The sequence below is a fragment of the Camelus ferus genome, chromosome 21 (genome assembly GCF_009834535.1).
Source record: "Camelus ferus isolate YT-003-E chromosome 21, BCGSAC_Cfer_1.0, whole genome shotgun sequence".
In the NCBI taxonomy this organism is placed as follows: Eukaryota; Metazoa; Chordata; class Mammalia; order Artiodactyla; family Camelidae; genus Camelus; species Camelus ferus.
The window spans coordinates 23,519,257-23,534,883 of record NC_045716.1 but is presented as its reverse complement, the minus strand read 5'-3'; the positions used below and the strand labels follow the sequence as shown (position 1 = coordinate 23,534,883).

The 15,627-nt window shown below is 51.0% G+C and overlaps 1 protein-coding gene and 2 long non-coding RNA genes across 4 annotated transcripts; 2 read left to right on the top strand and 1 right to left on the bottom strand.

Moving 5' to 3' along the window:
- Positions 1-288: 288 nt before the first annotated feature.
- Positions 289-1,373, bottom strand: LOC116658735. The gene is made up of 2 exons (XR_004314023.1): positions 1,317-1,373; positions 289-795 (listed from the first exon to the last, which is right to left on the bottom strand). It is a non-coding gene; the product is annotated as an uncharacterized LOC116658735 (long non-coding RNA).
- A 2,730-nt stretch (positions 1,374-4,103) lies between these two features.
- LOC116658734 lies at positions 4,104-5,195 on the top strand. The gene is made up of 2 exons (XR_004314022.1): positions 4,104-4,158; positions 4,689-5,195. It is a non-coding gene; the product is annotated as an uncharacterized LOC116658734 (long non-coding RNA).
- A 7,195-nt stretch (positions 5,196-12,390) lies between these two features.
- On the top strand, positions 12,391-14,159 carry C21H1orf68 (chromosome 21 C1orf68 homolog). Of its 2 annotated transcripts, none has more exons than XM_006177253.2 (2): positions 12,391-12,497; positions 13,320-14,159. In XM_006177253.2, exon 2 carries the CDS (start codon positions 13,341-13,343, stop codon positions 13,974-13,976), a length of 636 nt encoding a protein of 211 aa, XP_006177315.2. In that variant the 5' UTR covers positions 12,391-12,497; positions 13,320-13,340; the 3' UTR covers positions 13,977-14,159. The 2 variants fall into 2 exon arrangements, with proteins under 2 accessions (XP_006177315.2, XP_032320130.1); XM_032464239.1 differs by lacking the exon at positions 12,391-12,497 and adding an exon at positions 12,563-13,055.
- The last annotated feature ends 1,468 nt before the right edge of the window (positions 14,160-15,627 follow it).

The following is a 15,627-nucleotide window of genomic DNA, read 5'->3' as shown; positions in this document are numbered from 1 at the left end:
ATCCAAGGGCTGTTGGGAGACGTAACTGGGGAACAGTATGCTCTGCTCCTAGCAGGTGGTAAGCAAATATTTCATCTTATGATTATCTTCATTTTCAAAACCAGCACCACCTCTCACTTCTGCTTTCCTCTTCTTCCAATCTTCTCGTGTCAGACACGTACTTCCGGAGGCCGCTGCCCCGTTTCCCCTGCGTCTAGAACCGTGTCCGTTTTAAGTCTCACCACCGTGTCCCCTGATCTCTCTTGAAGACAGGGAGGAGAATAAAAGAATGGACAAATGACAGGACACTTTGCAGGAAGGCAACAGAGCTTTATTGTTGTTGCGGGGACGGAGGAGGGAAGACCGGGATCCGGGATGGGCGCTCGGGCGCGCGGAGCACGCGGGACGCTCACGGGCCCTGCAGCCCCACGAAGAGAAGAGGGTTGGGAGCAGCTTCCCTGCGGGCCACGTCCTGCCCCCAGGTTCCCCCTGCGGATCTCTCTGCGATGCCCAAAGCCCGGGTCAGCAGCAGCCCCCGGAGCCTTCACAGCACCCGGGGCCCCCCGAGGGCTCGGGCTCACAGCAGTCGGGGCTCTGGTGCCGGCGCCGGTGGAAGAGGTGGCACCTGTGGTGGCTCGGGCAGCCGCCCCCGCCCCCCACGCCGCAGCCGCCCCCGGCGCTGACGCTGCAGCAGGAAGAGACTGGAGGGCACTTGGGGGGGCACTTGGGGGGGCACTTAGGGGCGGGGCACTTGGGCGGGGGCTGGCACTGCTGCTGGTTCTGCTGGCAGGACATCTCGGCAGGAGTTAAAGCAACCTTAAAGTAAAATTAAAATCAGATCAAATGTATCAAGCATAGAATAAAAATATTTTCTATTCTCAAACCATTATTACTCTGCTGGTAACACGTCTGCAAAGCATGCTCTCACTCCTGAGCCAAAGCCCCATAAATGTGTACAGTTGGCATTTAGGTCCTGTGCATAGAATGTATGCTATGTACCAAGATCGGTTTGTCACTATGTTATTCACACAGTCTGATCCTAAGAAATGAATTCACAACTAGGCAGAGGCCCCTCCTCTTTAGATGCACCAAGTGTAGGTATGAAACCTGCTGTCCAGGGGCCAATCAACAGAGCCTTGGAGGAGCTGTTCCCGCTCCCTCTGGCCACAGGACTCTCTCCCCAAGGCTGAGCCCTGCTCTGCCCAGACCTCCTGCTATGGTTCAGCCCCTGACGCGTCCCCTTCAGCCTGCTCTGTTCTTTCATTCACCACGGTGGGAATACGTTCCAAGCCCTTCTTCTCCCAAAACCCACAGCCCTCCCTTGGGCTGGCACAGACTCTCTTGCCAGCACCGGCCTCAGAGTAGGTTCTGGTTCCTGAGGTGTGAGAGGTGATGAGGAGGAAGGACCAGGGATACCTTTTATAGGGAGTCCCTAGGCTGGGCTCAGAGATGAGCCTGGTCTCTGGAAGTTGCAAGGGCAGCTCTTGCACAACCAAGGGAGGAGTAGGACCGTTCCTGACATTCCTCTCCCTGCGGTCTTGTCTTCCTGGAAAACCATACGTGCACCCAGGCTCCTCACTGGACGGGCCTCCAGCAAGGCACACCCTTTCCTGAAGATGAGTCTTGGATGGCCTGAGATTCCCAGGAAGCTGGTCACAGGCTGAGGCTCCAAGGCCCTGGATCACCGCCTGCCAGGCCCTTACGAGATGGGTGGTCACACTTGTCACTCCAGGCTTTGTGGGTGGGACAGGATGGAAGGAGTAGGAATGGGAGGGTGGACAGAGGAGAATTATTCCGGGAGAATCTCCAAGAATTGATGTCTCTTTGTATGTGTACAATAGAGAAAATAAATAAACCAAGGGTTACACCGAGACATCAAGTCCTGTGATCAGGGAAAGGACCACAGGACGGAAAGGGAATGAATGTTGGGACGGGGTTAGATTGAGGTCCTAGCAAGACATTCAGGGGGAGACTCAGGAGACATTCAGAGATACCCTCCTGGCAGGTATGAATTCCCAGGCTCAGGTGGGCTTGGAGGCAAGCTTCACCATGGCGTTCATCACTATGTGTATATACAGCCAATGTGTTTCTTTATTAACAACCAGGTGTGCCAGGTATTCTGCTGGACCCAGGAGGACAAGAGAAGTCTTTCTTTACTCACTGGCTCTCACATTCTGATGGGAGCCACACCTGTGGAGACGAACACAAATATCTACAACATTAAAAATACCGAGGGGGAAGCCCAGGCAGCAGGTCTGCTCATGAATCAGCATGTTCCTTCCCCTGTCAGGTCATGACACGGGGATGAGGCTCAGAGAGGGGGGCAGGGAAGTGCTGCCATTCCCCCGGCACGGACAGCTCAGGGAACTGGCTCTTTTGTGCTTTTCTATTCAACTTCCAGTCTAAGTCCCATTGTGCGCGGTGCCCACAGGGGTGTACCTCCCTGACCGCCCCCCTCCCCACACGTACACTCCTAGTCACACTCCATCCTGGTTCCAGACACCGTCAGAGAATGAGGAAGCTCAGGATGACAGCCGCTAAGACAGAGTGAACTAATCAAAGTGCCCCACACATCTCATTGCAGAAAAGTGATGCAGGAGAAGATTCGAACCATCCTCTCTGGAGCTCGCGGACTTTTCTCAAGCAAAGAAGAATTTCGAAAGGCCTAGTGGACTGTGTGCTGCTCAGGGCAGGGGTTGAGCCTGATTCACCTCTGAATCCCAAATTCCTGACAGATGGGCAAAAACCCCAACCAAACTGCTAAATGAATTTAACTAAATAGTTTGTTCATGGGCTGATTCATTTCACCCCTGACCTGAAAGCCCTTACAGGGCAGGCAGGCTCTGGATCTGAAAATAGACAATAAATCGGAGAGGGGACACCTTGAGGTGAAAAGGGGCTTAGAGCATCTCCTCTCCTCCTTGTGCTGGGCCCTCAGTGAGGGTGAGGCCACCTCTGTTCTGTGTGCAGCTCTGTCCCTGTCCCCAGTACAATGAGTAGCACACAGTGTGCTCTCCTAAGCCAATAAATCGATCTGGCTTATCCAGAATCTTCCTCATTTCTCACTGACAAACTGAACTCAATCTCTTACTCAACATCAGCCCTGCCGCCACCCAGACCCCAAGGATAACGGAGCTGTCAGTTCAGAGGCTCCTCAGCATGACGAACCTTCCCCAGGGCTCTCATTATAGTTTAGGGATAACGGTGGCTTTGAGAGTCAGGGACCATAAGTGCCCATCCTTACTCTGCACAAAAAGCCTGGGTGCCAGTCATTCACTGTGATGTATGTTATTAAGCATCTTCTAGGTGCCAAATGTACGACAAGACACGGCTCTTCATTTTTCAGTTAATGTTCAAACCAATGAATAAAATCATCATCTGAGAAAGGAACCCTGACACTCAGGACACTGAGCAGCATTTCCAGGGTCGGGTACTAGGGCTGGAATGTACACGGGGCTCCCGGACGCTAGTTCCAGTGATCTGACCTCCACGGTCTGCCTACTTCTCACCAAGTTAAGTATTCATTGCCTTGACTGAATAAGGTCAGTCATCCCCGTCCTCACAACAAAGAGAAATCAAGACCCCAGGACCACCTCTTAGGAGATGTCAGAGGGAGGAGCAGAGGCTCAGGGTCCCCACTGAAGGGCAGACCCAGGGAGGATGAGTGGATGGGCAGGGTTCTTCCCAATTCAAGGCTCCTGAGCCAACAGCCCGGAAACGGCATGGACCTAAAGCAGACAGACCCAAAAGACCAAGCCGCAGTGTGGGAGGGACTCCGAATGGAACATTTCCTCAATGACAAAAAAAATATTTTAAATGAACAGATTGTGGCTTTGACCTGAGGTTCCCAGGGGACACACAGAGTCTTCGTCCAGGCACTGGTTCCTTGAGATCCCAAGTCTACTCCCCAGGGCCCAGCCTGTGGGACACTGTGACAGGTAAAGCCCCTTAGACCCTGCCCCAGAGCATGATCCTGGGAGTTCCCCAGGCCTCCTGGGAAGCAGGGACAGGGAAGCAGAGGAATGTCAGGAATGACCCAGCACATGCCTGCTTGTGCAAGAGCCACCTCCCGCCCCTCCCAGAGCCCTGTCTGGGGCCTATAAATGTCATCCCCAGGCTGCAGCATGCTCATCCGCTCTGACTCCCTAGGACGAGTCTGTGCTCCCGCCTGTGACCGAGGTGAGTGGGAAACGGAGCCAGAGCGGGTTCTGAGCAGGACAAGGAAAGAGTTGACATCTGGGAGGTGGCAAGCGGAACAGAAGGGCGGAGAGGAAGGAGGGAGACTGAAGAAAGAGGGTTTGATTCCTGCCATGCTGAGCAGGAGTAAAATTCAGAAAAAGAGGAAGAGACTGTGGCTTAAGAAGTCCTCAGAACTTTTGCACTCTGGAGGCTGCCCTGGGCTAAAAGGCATGCGTGGACCTCACCGAGATTAGGGCCCTCTTTTACGTTAAGCCCTCGGCCCTTCCGAGACTTGCCTACAATGCGCAGGGCTGTGGCGATGGTGGAATCCCTGCTTCCAAGGCGAATAAAATGTTCACACGTTGGGATTGCAATCCATGTACTTTTAACTCGAAAAAGATTTATCTTATTTCCTTCTGGACGCTTTCCCACGTGTTCTGGATTTCATTTACCATGGATTGATTCTAACGGAGGTACAAAGCATGACCCTTGATTTAACCTCTCAAAACCATGTGATTGTCCTCTTCCAGGTTGACTGAACTCCTGCCGAGATGTCCTGCCAGCAGAACCAGCAGCAGTGCCAGCCCCCGCCCAAGTGCCCCGCCCCTAAGTGCCCCCCCAAGTGCCCCCCCAAGTGCCCTCCAGTCTCTTCCTGCTGCAGCGTCAGCGCCGGGGGCGGCTGCGGCGTGGGGGGCGGGGGCGGCTGCCCGAGCCACCACAGGTGCCACCTCTTCCACCGGCGCCGGCACCAGAGCCCCGACTGCTGTGAGCCCGAGCCCTCGGGGGGCCCCGGGTGCTGTGAAGGCTCCGGGGGCTGCTGCTGACCCGGGCTTTGGGCATCGCAGAGAGATCCGCAGGGGGAACCTGGGGGCAGGACGTGGCCCGCAGGGAAGCTGCTCCCAACCCTCTTCTCTTCGTGGGGCTGCAGGGCCCGTGAGCGTCCCGCGTGCTCCGCGCGCCCGAGCGCCCATCCCGGATCCCGGTCTTCCCTCCTCCGTCCCCGCAACAACAATAAAGCTCTGTTGCCTTCCTGCAAAGTGTCCTGTCATTTGTCCATTCTTTTATTCTCCTCCCTGTCTTCAAGAGAGATCAGGGGACACGGTGGTGAGACTTAAAACGGACACGGTTCTAGACGCAGGGGAAACGGGGCAGCGGCTCCGGAAGTACGGGTCTGACACGAGCCACCAGAGCTCTGGCCGCTGGGCAGGGGCAGCGGTCTGCAGTGTGGGGGCTCCAGCTGCTGTCACGGTCTGGGGGTTCCGGCTGCTGCTCTGCGGGCTGCTGCTGACCTCAACCATGCAGAGCACTGAGGAGCAGCCTGGTGTTTTGCCTGTTCTCTCACGTGCTTTCCTTCTGGGCTCTTATCAACTGAATAAAAAGGCAAAGTCTCACTCTCACGAGCCATCAACTTTACACCTTGGATTTGCATTCTTTCGGCCTCATGTCAATTTCTCAGATTGTTGAAAAATGTTCTAAAGCATGTACTTTGCAACTGTAAATTTACTTTCAAGTCCCGATTTGATTGGTGGTTTCTATTCCATTTCTCTTCTCTTTTGCCTAAATCCCAATCCTTTTTCCTAGATAGAAAGACAGACTAACAGCTTTTACTGACCTGAAGAAAAATCAACCAATTAAGCTTTAATGAACTAATTTTTAATGTGTGCGTATCTTCAAGAACATCTAAAATTCTGCCATGTTCATATGAAGCCAACAATAAGGATGGACTAGAATTCCAAGATGAGTCTAACTTTAAAAGAAAATATTAGCAGAGGGTAGGGGAAGTGAGGACATATTGGTCAGAGTACTTCCAGTTGGAAGATAAATAAAATTCTGGAATCGACAGCACAGAATGGTGATTATAGGTAACACTGTACTATATGCTTAATAGTTGTCAACAGAGGAGATGTTAAAAATTCTTACCACAAAAAGGAAAGAGTAGTTATGTGACATAGTAGAGATGTTAGCTAACACAAAGATGGAGATCATATTGCAACATACAAATGTATCAAATCAACTGATTTTACAGTTTAAACTTACACAGTGTTACATGTCAATTATATCTCAAAAAAGCTGGAAAAAAATTAATGATGAAAAATAGCCATGTCACTCAAGTGGTTTGCACAGAAGATCCTATTTACTTGAATAAAAATGTGCTTATCGCTTCCTACATATATCTTTAAGGCAATCTCCCTCTTTCTCCCTGGCTGTTTTTAAGAGAGTTAAGATAACAGACTATTTACAGCTCCACCTGGGAACTGATGGAGAAAACTGATCTTCGTAGCTGTTCACAAGAGTTGTAATGTGCACGTACAGAGTCTGGTTAAGTAAAGTACTATTGAAACCCAGAACTTTTTTTTTTTTTAAAGAAGCTTATTTACAGAGACTCCCTCTGTCTTACAGATGGGGAGCCCCTTGTTACAGAGCTCTGCGCCCTCTGAGGGAGGCAGAAGCCTTGGACATAGCTGCAGACGCATCTTAGCCCTGTGGCCACGCGGGGGACGGAGTGAATTCACTGAGAGGAAGCACTGAGGTGAGCATCAGCATGGCTCCCTCGGGCTTCCCGAGAAACTTCTTTTCAAATAAATCGAATTTCCTGTTATTGCTCTTGCACGTGCTGCCACTTGAAATTACATTTTTATTTCTTTTCCTTTGTTAAATGCCTCTCACCCTCTCCCTACAGCAGATTGTACGACGTCATTTGTATTATATAAGCTTCAGGCTGTCAGTGTCCAGTCATGAAAATGGAGACCACTCTGGCTATTTGAAACAGATGAGGGTTTCATATAAGGAATTTGTTATGGAAGTCTTGGAATAAGAAAAATAAGTTCCAGGGATGTAACGTGCGATCCCATGACAACAGTTAGCGATGTATAGAAAATTGTTGAGAGTAAACTCTCAGAGTTCTCATCACAAGGAAAGGTTTTTTCCTTTTATTCCTGTCTTATTGTTTCTCTATGGGAAGATGAATGTTAGCTGAACCTATTGTGGTAATCATTTCACAATATACATAAATCTAATCATCGTGCTGAATGCCTTAAACGTACAGTGGTGAATGGCAATTGTTTCTCAATAAAACTGGAAAAATAAATAAAATCGTCAAACTCAAAAACAAAAGTCTTGGAGGGGCTGAAGAAATAAAAAGTCCACTTGGGAATTACCCAGAGACCTGGAAGCATCAGAGGCCGGGCAGCTCTGCCCAGACTCCTGGGTGCAGTCCTAGGACTTGCTAAATAGCTGTGTTTGCTCAGGAGGGAACTGGAAACAAAACCACACCCCTTGATCCACCCCCACAGAAAGCCCTCATGGAATGGCTCCCAGAACATTAGTGGAAATTCTGGTCCTGCATTTTTCAGAATGATGTAGTGGGACTGGGGAAAGTGTGGAAGACAGTGGCTGGCATGGCAAGGAGCTGGTGTGATGGGGTCACAGCCTTTCTGGGATGCAATTCGTTTGGATGAAAAGAAAACCCCTATTTCTTGCCGTACACATCTGCCTTCAGTCTTTCTGCTCAGGGCTGATAGCAGCTGAGGTCATCTCGTATGGCTGATGGGGGACGGCGGACGGCGCTGCCAGCAAAACTAGCCAACGTCCAGTTAGCGCCTGCTCACATGTCAGGTGCATGCTTTGCTTCACATTAATATTTGCTTGGACTGTTCATTCAAAAGATATTTATTAAGTACCTACTGTGTTCCAAGAGCAGTTCTAAGATCTAATATAGATGTGAACAAAACAGACAAAAATTTCTCCTTCATTGAACTTAGATTCTAAGATGGGAAGACAGGTGACCAACAAAATGAATAAGAAAAAATATTCAATTTGCTCATCCAATAGCTATGTTCTGAGTGCACTTGAATGAGGCTCTGTGATAGAGCAGTGAACACAGGGGATAAAGGTACTTACCCAGTAGGGTTTACATTTTGATGGAAGAAAGTGGAAAATACACACATACATAAAATACATAATGGGTTATAAACTCTATGGAGAAAAATAAGACTTGGAAGAGGGACAGGGAGAACCAGCAGGTATGGATGATAGCCTTAAACACGGTCACCAGCAAAGGTTTCCCTGAAGTCACATTTGAACCAAGAGCTAAAGGAGGTGAGCAAGTCAGCCACCTCCAAAGTGTCAGAGCATTTGGGGCAGAGAAAAAAGCAAGAGCGAAGTTCCCAAAGCCCAGAGTGTCAGACAAACCGCAAAGAGCCCAGCGTGGCCGGGGGCGCAGGGAAGGGGAGGGTGTGGGCCAGGAAGTCAGGGGAGGAGCGTGTGGAGCCCTGAGGTCAGGTGTGGGAAGCCCTCTGCAAGTGGCTGCGAGGACCGATGTGGGCTTTTCCCAAGAACAGAATGAGAAGTCATTCCGATGTTTTCAGCTGAAGAGTGACACGATCTGACTATTAATGCCTCCACTTCACAGATAAGGGAAACAAAGGAAAGTTTAACAAATCACCTAAGATCACACTACTAGGAACTGGCAGAGCTGTGACAAGAACTGGGCATCCTCTGCCAAGAAAAGGCATACGTTCATAGAATTGCAGTTAGCCGTTTGTGTGGAGGTCTTGGAAGGACCGGGATGAAAGCTAACACATGCTGTTTGCACTGGAAGGATGGATGGAAAGGTTGGGAGGGAGGGGTCCAAGAGAGAATGAGCCAGTGGCTTCCACCTTCAGGAATATATTAAGGGAACATGGAAACTCCCTGTATCCTTGAAATGCCAAGATGAGGGAGTTTCTATGGAAAATTTCAGGACCTTAAGACCAAGGGCAATTAAATACCTCTACAAAGTGCTACGCAAACCTGAGGGACGTGTTACCCTGTGTGTGTTACATAAGAATAACTGGATTAGGGAAGAGTGGGCGGAAGTTCAAGGAAACCAACCCCAGGGGCCGCTTCAGTAGAAAGAGGAATATTTGGCCACCAGAGTTCCCTAGCCTTGCCACCAAGATGGCTCTGGTGTTGTCTTGCCCTGTGTCCTTGGCCAAGGCACAGCCCAAGGGCCTCTGACCCAGCTGGGCTGGGGTTCTCACGCTTCAACGACCCGCACGTGCACACAGTGGGAGTCCTGTGCGACCCTCCCCCACGTATGGGAAATGCTTGCTGCTCCGTGGAGAGCACTCCTTAGAGGACCTTCACTGGCTCCTCTTGTGGTCTTGGTGGGGCTGGGCCCTGGGAAGAAGGCAAGGAGGCGGCTAGGTGAGCCTCCCTAGCAAGCCTGCTCAGTGGCCGCGTGTTGAAATGGAACGTGAGCTGGATGGGATTCAGAAATTCCGGTCCAGGATCTGCTCCTACCTGGCTGTATGGCCTTGAGCAAGTTGTTTTTTTATCTTTTCTCTGTGGGCCTCAGTTACAGTAGAGGGGCTGAGGTCTTATCCCACCCTCCATTTCGTGAGTCTACAATACAATCTCCTAATAATCTAGGAGGAACCTCCAACTGTCACTGGGACAATGGTGCAGCAGATCTCAGAGCTGAGTTGGGAACAGAGACACACAGACATGGATGGGGTCTAAGGGACGGGGTTCCTGCACCATCTTCTCCAAGATGTGAGACTTCGCTTGGACACCAAGGTCCCTGTGCCCTCCCCATCTCGGGTGTGTGGCTTCTCACTTCCTCTTTTCCGCAGAAAAGGAAGGACTCAGATTTCACCCTCAGGGCACCCCCAGATCAAGAAAAGTTCCCAGGATGAGGGGAGACCAGGCCCTGCCCTCAGGGAACAACCTGTCAGTTTGGGTACTTCCCCCTCTCATCTCCTGTTCGGGGCTGGGTGAGTAGCACAGAGTTAAAATCTGGATTCAGTTCACACACTCAGGAGCACAACTTCAAATACACAGTTCGCTGTCAGGATTCGTGGACGCTGGTGCTGAGAGGGACCTTAGAGGTAACCCAGTATACAGTTCCCGACCATCCAGACGGCAAACCCTGAAGGGAGCCAAGCAGAGGGACTGCCAAGAGCTCTGAAGACCACAGGTCTTCCTAAGAAGAACAGCCCACTTGGCCAGATGACACAGATGTTGACCCATCTTGTGACACGGGCCAGACCCCATGACATGTTTTAGTTCCCTCCACCTCAGAGACGCCGTGATTCTGAATCTGTGATCCTGTTACTCAGTGAATTCATGATTCTCTTCACCTATTCCCCTGTGAGTCGACTGGACTGTTACCACGTGAGTCCACAGTCTCTGGTTCTATGAGCTGGTATCCAAAGAGACAAATGGGGCCTTTTGGGGAGAGCCCTGTGACTCACCTTGGCACTTCTATCTGTCACCTGACAAGTCCATGCCTTGCCTCCCCAGTCTATAAAATGGGTGGGGCACAACCCACCCACCCGTGGTGGTGGCACGTGAAAGCAGTATCTCTCACCAGGGATGTTAGTGCGACCTGAAGATGTCAGTCCCATTCGTGAAAGCCTGGTCCCACGGAGCAGGAAGCGAGCTGGGCAGAGCTCACAGACAGCACGAGCAGTAGTGGAGCTTCTGCTGCTTGCTGTGCGATCTTGGGCAAGTTGGCTTGTTTTTATTTGAGGCTCTATTGCAGGAACTAAATTTGATGAGCTATCCCGTGTGAAGTGTCTGACCCCAACAAGAGAGCATCTCTTTCCTCTTCCCTTCATGAAATATCAGGCCTGGGTATCCGCTGAGGTGGGACACACAGGAGAGCAGGTAATGGAATGTCCCGAAACCACATCCCTCCCCATGGAGAAGGGGCGTGGCGGGCTTCACGGAGGAGGCTGCAGGAGTGTTACAAGTCTCCCAGACACAGGAAAGGAGGAAGCAGGAAACTTTCCAAGCTCCTTCCTGCTTCCTTTAAATTGTTCAGGGCAGACCCGACAAGACCTGGCTTGGAGTAGGGAGCTGTCCACGAACTAGTGGGAATGGAGGATTCATTATGGACACATGCAGGAGAGCCTTTTACCCGAGAGGTCACAGAGCCCATGGCGGGGTCTGCACTGGATGGTCTGGGGGAGTGGCAGTTTGGAATCAGCGCTAGTCTCAGGATCCAGATAACCTGCTGCATTGGGCAACCCGGCACGGCCCAGTGGGAAGGGCGGGGGCTCTGAAACTAGACATGGTTGGATCCTGATGATCCTCTGCTGACTACCAATGGCCTGACCTTGGTGAAACGGGTAGGCCTTTGGATCTTGGTTTTTCTCTTCTTTAAAAACAGGGCTAGTACAACCTACCTCACAGGATTATTGTAAAATAAAATGAAATAACACAGGTAAAGAATCCAGGACAGTATTCAGTACATTCAGTACATTAAGCACATAAGTGCTTAATACATATATCCCCATCTCTCTTCCTACTTCGACTGCCCTGGGGAGAGGAGAGGAGGCAGAGGCCCAGGGACAGTGCTGTGTCCAGAAATAAAAGGCAACACGTTGGAGTGATCAAGACTACATCTGAATTCCAGCTTTTCTATTAACTCGATTTGTGACAATGGGTAAATTCCTTAATCTTCCAGGGCCTCAGTTACAGGGCCGTCTGTCAATGTATGTGCCTCATGAACTGTTTGGCACATAAAAAGCACTCAATTCAATGTTAGATTCTACCATTATTTTTATCCCACAGTGCTCATTTGGCTGGAATTCCCCTGTGCTGGGTCCTGGGGGATCCAGACCTGGTAGTGAGGTCCAGGATGGTGAGGATTAGGGAGGTCACAGGGCACGAGAAGGCTGAGCATGGGGAGGTCACAGGGCACGAGAAGGAGAGGAAAGACAGTTTACATAAAGAGCCTGGCATCTCGGATCATCAAGTACCAAAGTTTCCCAAAGAAAGTTAGAATAACCAGCTGGTCCACGGGAGAAGCCATTTCTCGGGGGCGTTGCTGCCACACTGAGGCTGAGACCAACCTCTATGTGCCCAGCAACCCAGACGAGCAGGAGACCCCATGGGAGCCTTCAGAAAGAACAAACTGTTAAAGGTGGGAAGAGGCAGTGTAGCTTTTGGTACAATGTTTGAAAAATTGAGACACTAACCACATCTTGGACAAGTCTCTGAAGACTCAAGTGACCTAGAAATAGCCTCACAGGGACAGCTCTCCTAGGCGTCTCATCTCTCATAACTTCTAGGAGAAGAAGACTGATCTGTTTCATGAAGATGCAGGAGGAATCTTTATCTCATGTTTGGGAAAATTCAACATCAGGCAGAGACATGCCCTGCGTCTGACTGAAGAGCCGAGCAGACTGGGGAGGAATCTCACCAACGCAGTGCCAGCCCTTCTCCTCGTGATCTCGTGCTTCCCTCAGATGCCATTAAATTGCCTCATTGCTGCTCTATAAAAGGTGTCCCCAGCTGCCAGTTCCTCAGATCACTGGCTTCTTCCAGCCCTGCTCCTATTAGCAAAGAGGGTAAGTCCATGCCTGGGGTAGTGACACAGCAAGGAAGAGAGGCTTGGTGACGCTGGCATGGAGAACGGGGGGTTGAGCGCGGTCAGGACTAGACACTGAGGTCGTGGCAGCAGCTGGTAGGATGCGCAGATCCTGGGGTGTGAGAGGAGAGGCCAAGCTGTCAGTCCTGTGTGAGAGGGCTTTTTCCAGAAAACTAGGGCACCACCCTCACTCCGTCTCTGGATGCAGAGGTGCAGTCCCCTCTTGGGTCCATCAGTGAGGTGCGGTGACAGTCCAGCTGATCCAAAGAGCAAAAGGTTGAACCTTACTCAAACTTGGCCTTGTCAGGCTCTGCCAGGCTCAGCTGGAGACTCAGGTTGGCTCAGGGTCTGGTGATACAAATCTGCCTTCCCCAGACCCTGGCTGGCCAAGCAGAGGGAAGAAGGGAAGCCATTCTTAGGAGGATTGGTGGTGAGGAAAAGCCAGCTGGGAAACAACAATTTCCCAAGGAGAGTTCACCGTGCAGACGCGGAAGTGAGGAAGAAGAGAGGAGGCCTGGAGAGTTGGGTAGAAACACAGGTATCAATCACGCTTTCAAGTCTTTCATTTTCCATTTTGGAAATGGAGACCCACTGGGCAGAAGTGACTTGTGCAAAGGCACACAGCCAGGTAGAGGCACAAGAGCTCAGGTCAGGATCCCTGGCTCTGTGTCCACCTAAATGCCAGGTCTGGGTGCCTGTGACCTCCTCAAAAAGACCTCCGCTTTTAAACTATTCTTTCTGAAGGGGGTGCTGTAAGTTTCCTGAGAAGCCTTCCTAGTTCTGATAAGACCTTTCTTTTCAGACTTTGCAAAGCCACAGAAAGATGTATGACCAGCAGAAGCAAGCACAGTTCCCTCCATCTTGTGTGAAAGGTTCGGGATTGGGGGCTGCGAAAACCACCAAAGGTACTTCTGTAAGAGGTCCTGCTCCATGCCAGACTCAAGCCTGTGTGAAATGCCCAGCTCCGTGCTCAACCCAAACCTACGTGAAATGCCCGGCTCCGTGCCAGACTCAGACCTACGTGAAATGTGCAGCTCCCTGCCAGACGTATGTGACGTGCCCAGCTCCATGCCAGAAGACCTATGTGAAGTGCCCGGCCCCCTGCCAGACCCAGACCTACTATGTCCAGGCGCCTTCTCCCTGCCAGACCTACTACGTTCAGGCTCCTGCAAGGGGCTCAGGGGCCCAGTGTGGTGTCCCTGATCCATGCTCTGCTCCCTGTTCCACCAGCTACTGCTGCCTGGCTCCCCGGACCTTCGGGGTGAGCCCCCTGAGACGCTGGGTCCAACGGCCCCAAGGCTGGAATTCAGGACCATCTGGTTGCTGTGAGCCTTCTGGGTGCGGCAGCTGCGGGTGCGGCAGCTGCGGGTGCGGCAGCTCTGGGTGCTGCTGCTTGGGAATTATTCCCATGAGATCCCGAGGTCCCGCATGCTGCGATCACGAGGATGACTGCTGCTGATAAGTGCAGAAGAACAGCCCTGCTCTACCTCCTGGGACGCTCACCAGCCTCTGCTCCCCTCCCTGAATTCCCAGTGGTGCTGAATCTCATCGCTTCACCTCCCTGCTCTGCTTCTTTATCAAGGCAGCCTGCCAGAGTTAGCGCAACTCCCAAGCTTTGGCAAGAATAAAGTTCTGAAAGCAATTCATAGTGACTTCCTGTCTATTTATTTGGTTCATATTTATGCTTTTCTATCAGAAGCTCATCCACCCTCCTCCCAACTCTTGCTTCTCAACAAAAGGAAGGGTCTGCAGGGGCACGAACACGCAGATCGATCTGGTGCAATCACAGCCCAGGATCCCTATGCCTCCCGGAACTCTGTGAATAAACTTCCCTACGCGAGTTAGCAGAATCACAGGCTGGAGATTTAGGGGTGGAGGGGTGCTCTTTTTGGCCCTCTGATCAGTCTGAGGAGCGGGCTTGGCCATGGTGAGGCCCTCACGGCAGTGTGGTTGCTGCGTGAACTCAGAGCTCATCGTCCTGGCTGGTGCAGGGACTGCAGAACCAGATGTGTCCCTGCTGCTATGTGCGTGGCTTGAACCCATGGCGGACCTTACGGGTTATGTTTTCTCCTCCGATGTCATAGAGTAAAGACCTGAGGGAAGAGGCTGGGACTGGCCTGAAGCAGGTAGACATTCCCCATGTCAGCCCTGGGGAGACAGCCCAGGGAGTGAGTGAGCGGTCTCCAACAGGAAGCTAAGCCTCATGGACAAGCGTCTGAATCCCAAGGCCAGGCACCCTTCCTCGTCAGCGCTTCCTTCTCCATTGCTTTGCTACCTCTGGAGGGTTCAAACTAGATTTGTATGACTGGAGACTGCAAACCCACACGTTAAAACATGGGAGAAGGATAAGTGATGTTCAGAGCAACCCTGCAAGGCCTGGTGCTTGAGCATAGGGGGCAATGTATTTGGAAAATGCATAAACAAATGTTTTTATAAAAGCAGAGAATCTCATGTTTGTTTCTAAGCAATCTCTGTTGAGTCACCCTGGGACACTTGCAGAAAATTATGTGGACTACTATGCTGCCTTGAAACATCTAAACCATCTTTAGCTCCACAAATCATACTCCACCCCTCCACCCAAAGCCCATAAACCTGCAGCCTAATCGCCGGACACCCACTCAGGGATGGAGGCAGCCTTGCCCAGAACTGTGACCTTCTCTTGTACCAAGTGGCACCTGCACTGTAGGAGGTCAGCCTGCTGCTTGTTCTGCAATTAACATAAGCATGGAATATTTTTTTCACATTCATTATTTAAAAATTAGATAAGTAGCATGAGCGACGTAAAAACTTTAATAGTCCAGATATTTATGGATAAAAATGAAAAGTACCTTTCAACTTCCAGGTCCACACCCTTTTCCAGAAATGACCATACTCAGTTTGTTTTATAACCATTTAGACCTTTGGCTAGATATTGCTTGTGCATAAACCACAGAGATAAAAAATTCCTGAGGCCTCCGTGGCCTAGTTTCTGGGAGAATGGCACCCCAAAAGCCCAGCCCAGCACTGATGTATCAAAAAATGCTGTAGGGAACCTATTTCAAAACCTGTAACATACTCCTAATGATCCCATTTTCCCTCCTATTAATTCTCCCACATCCTACGGCTGCCCA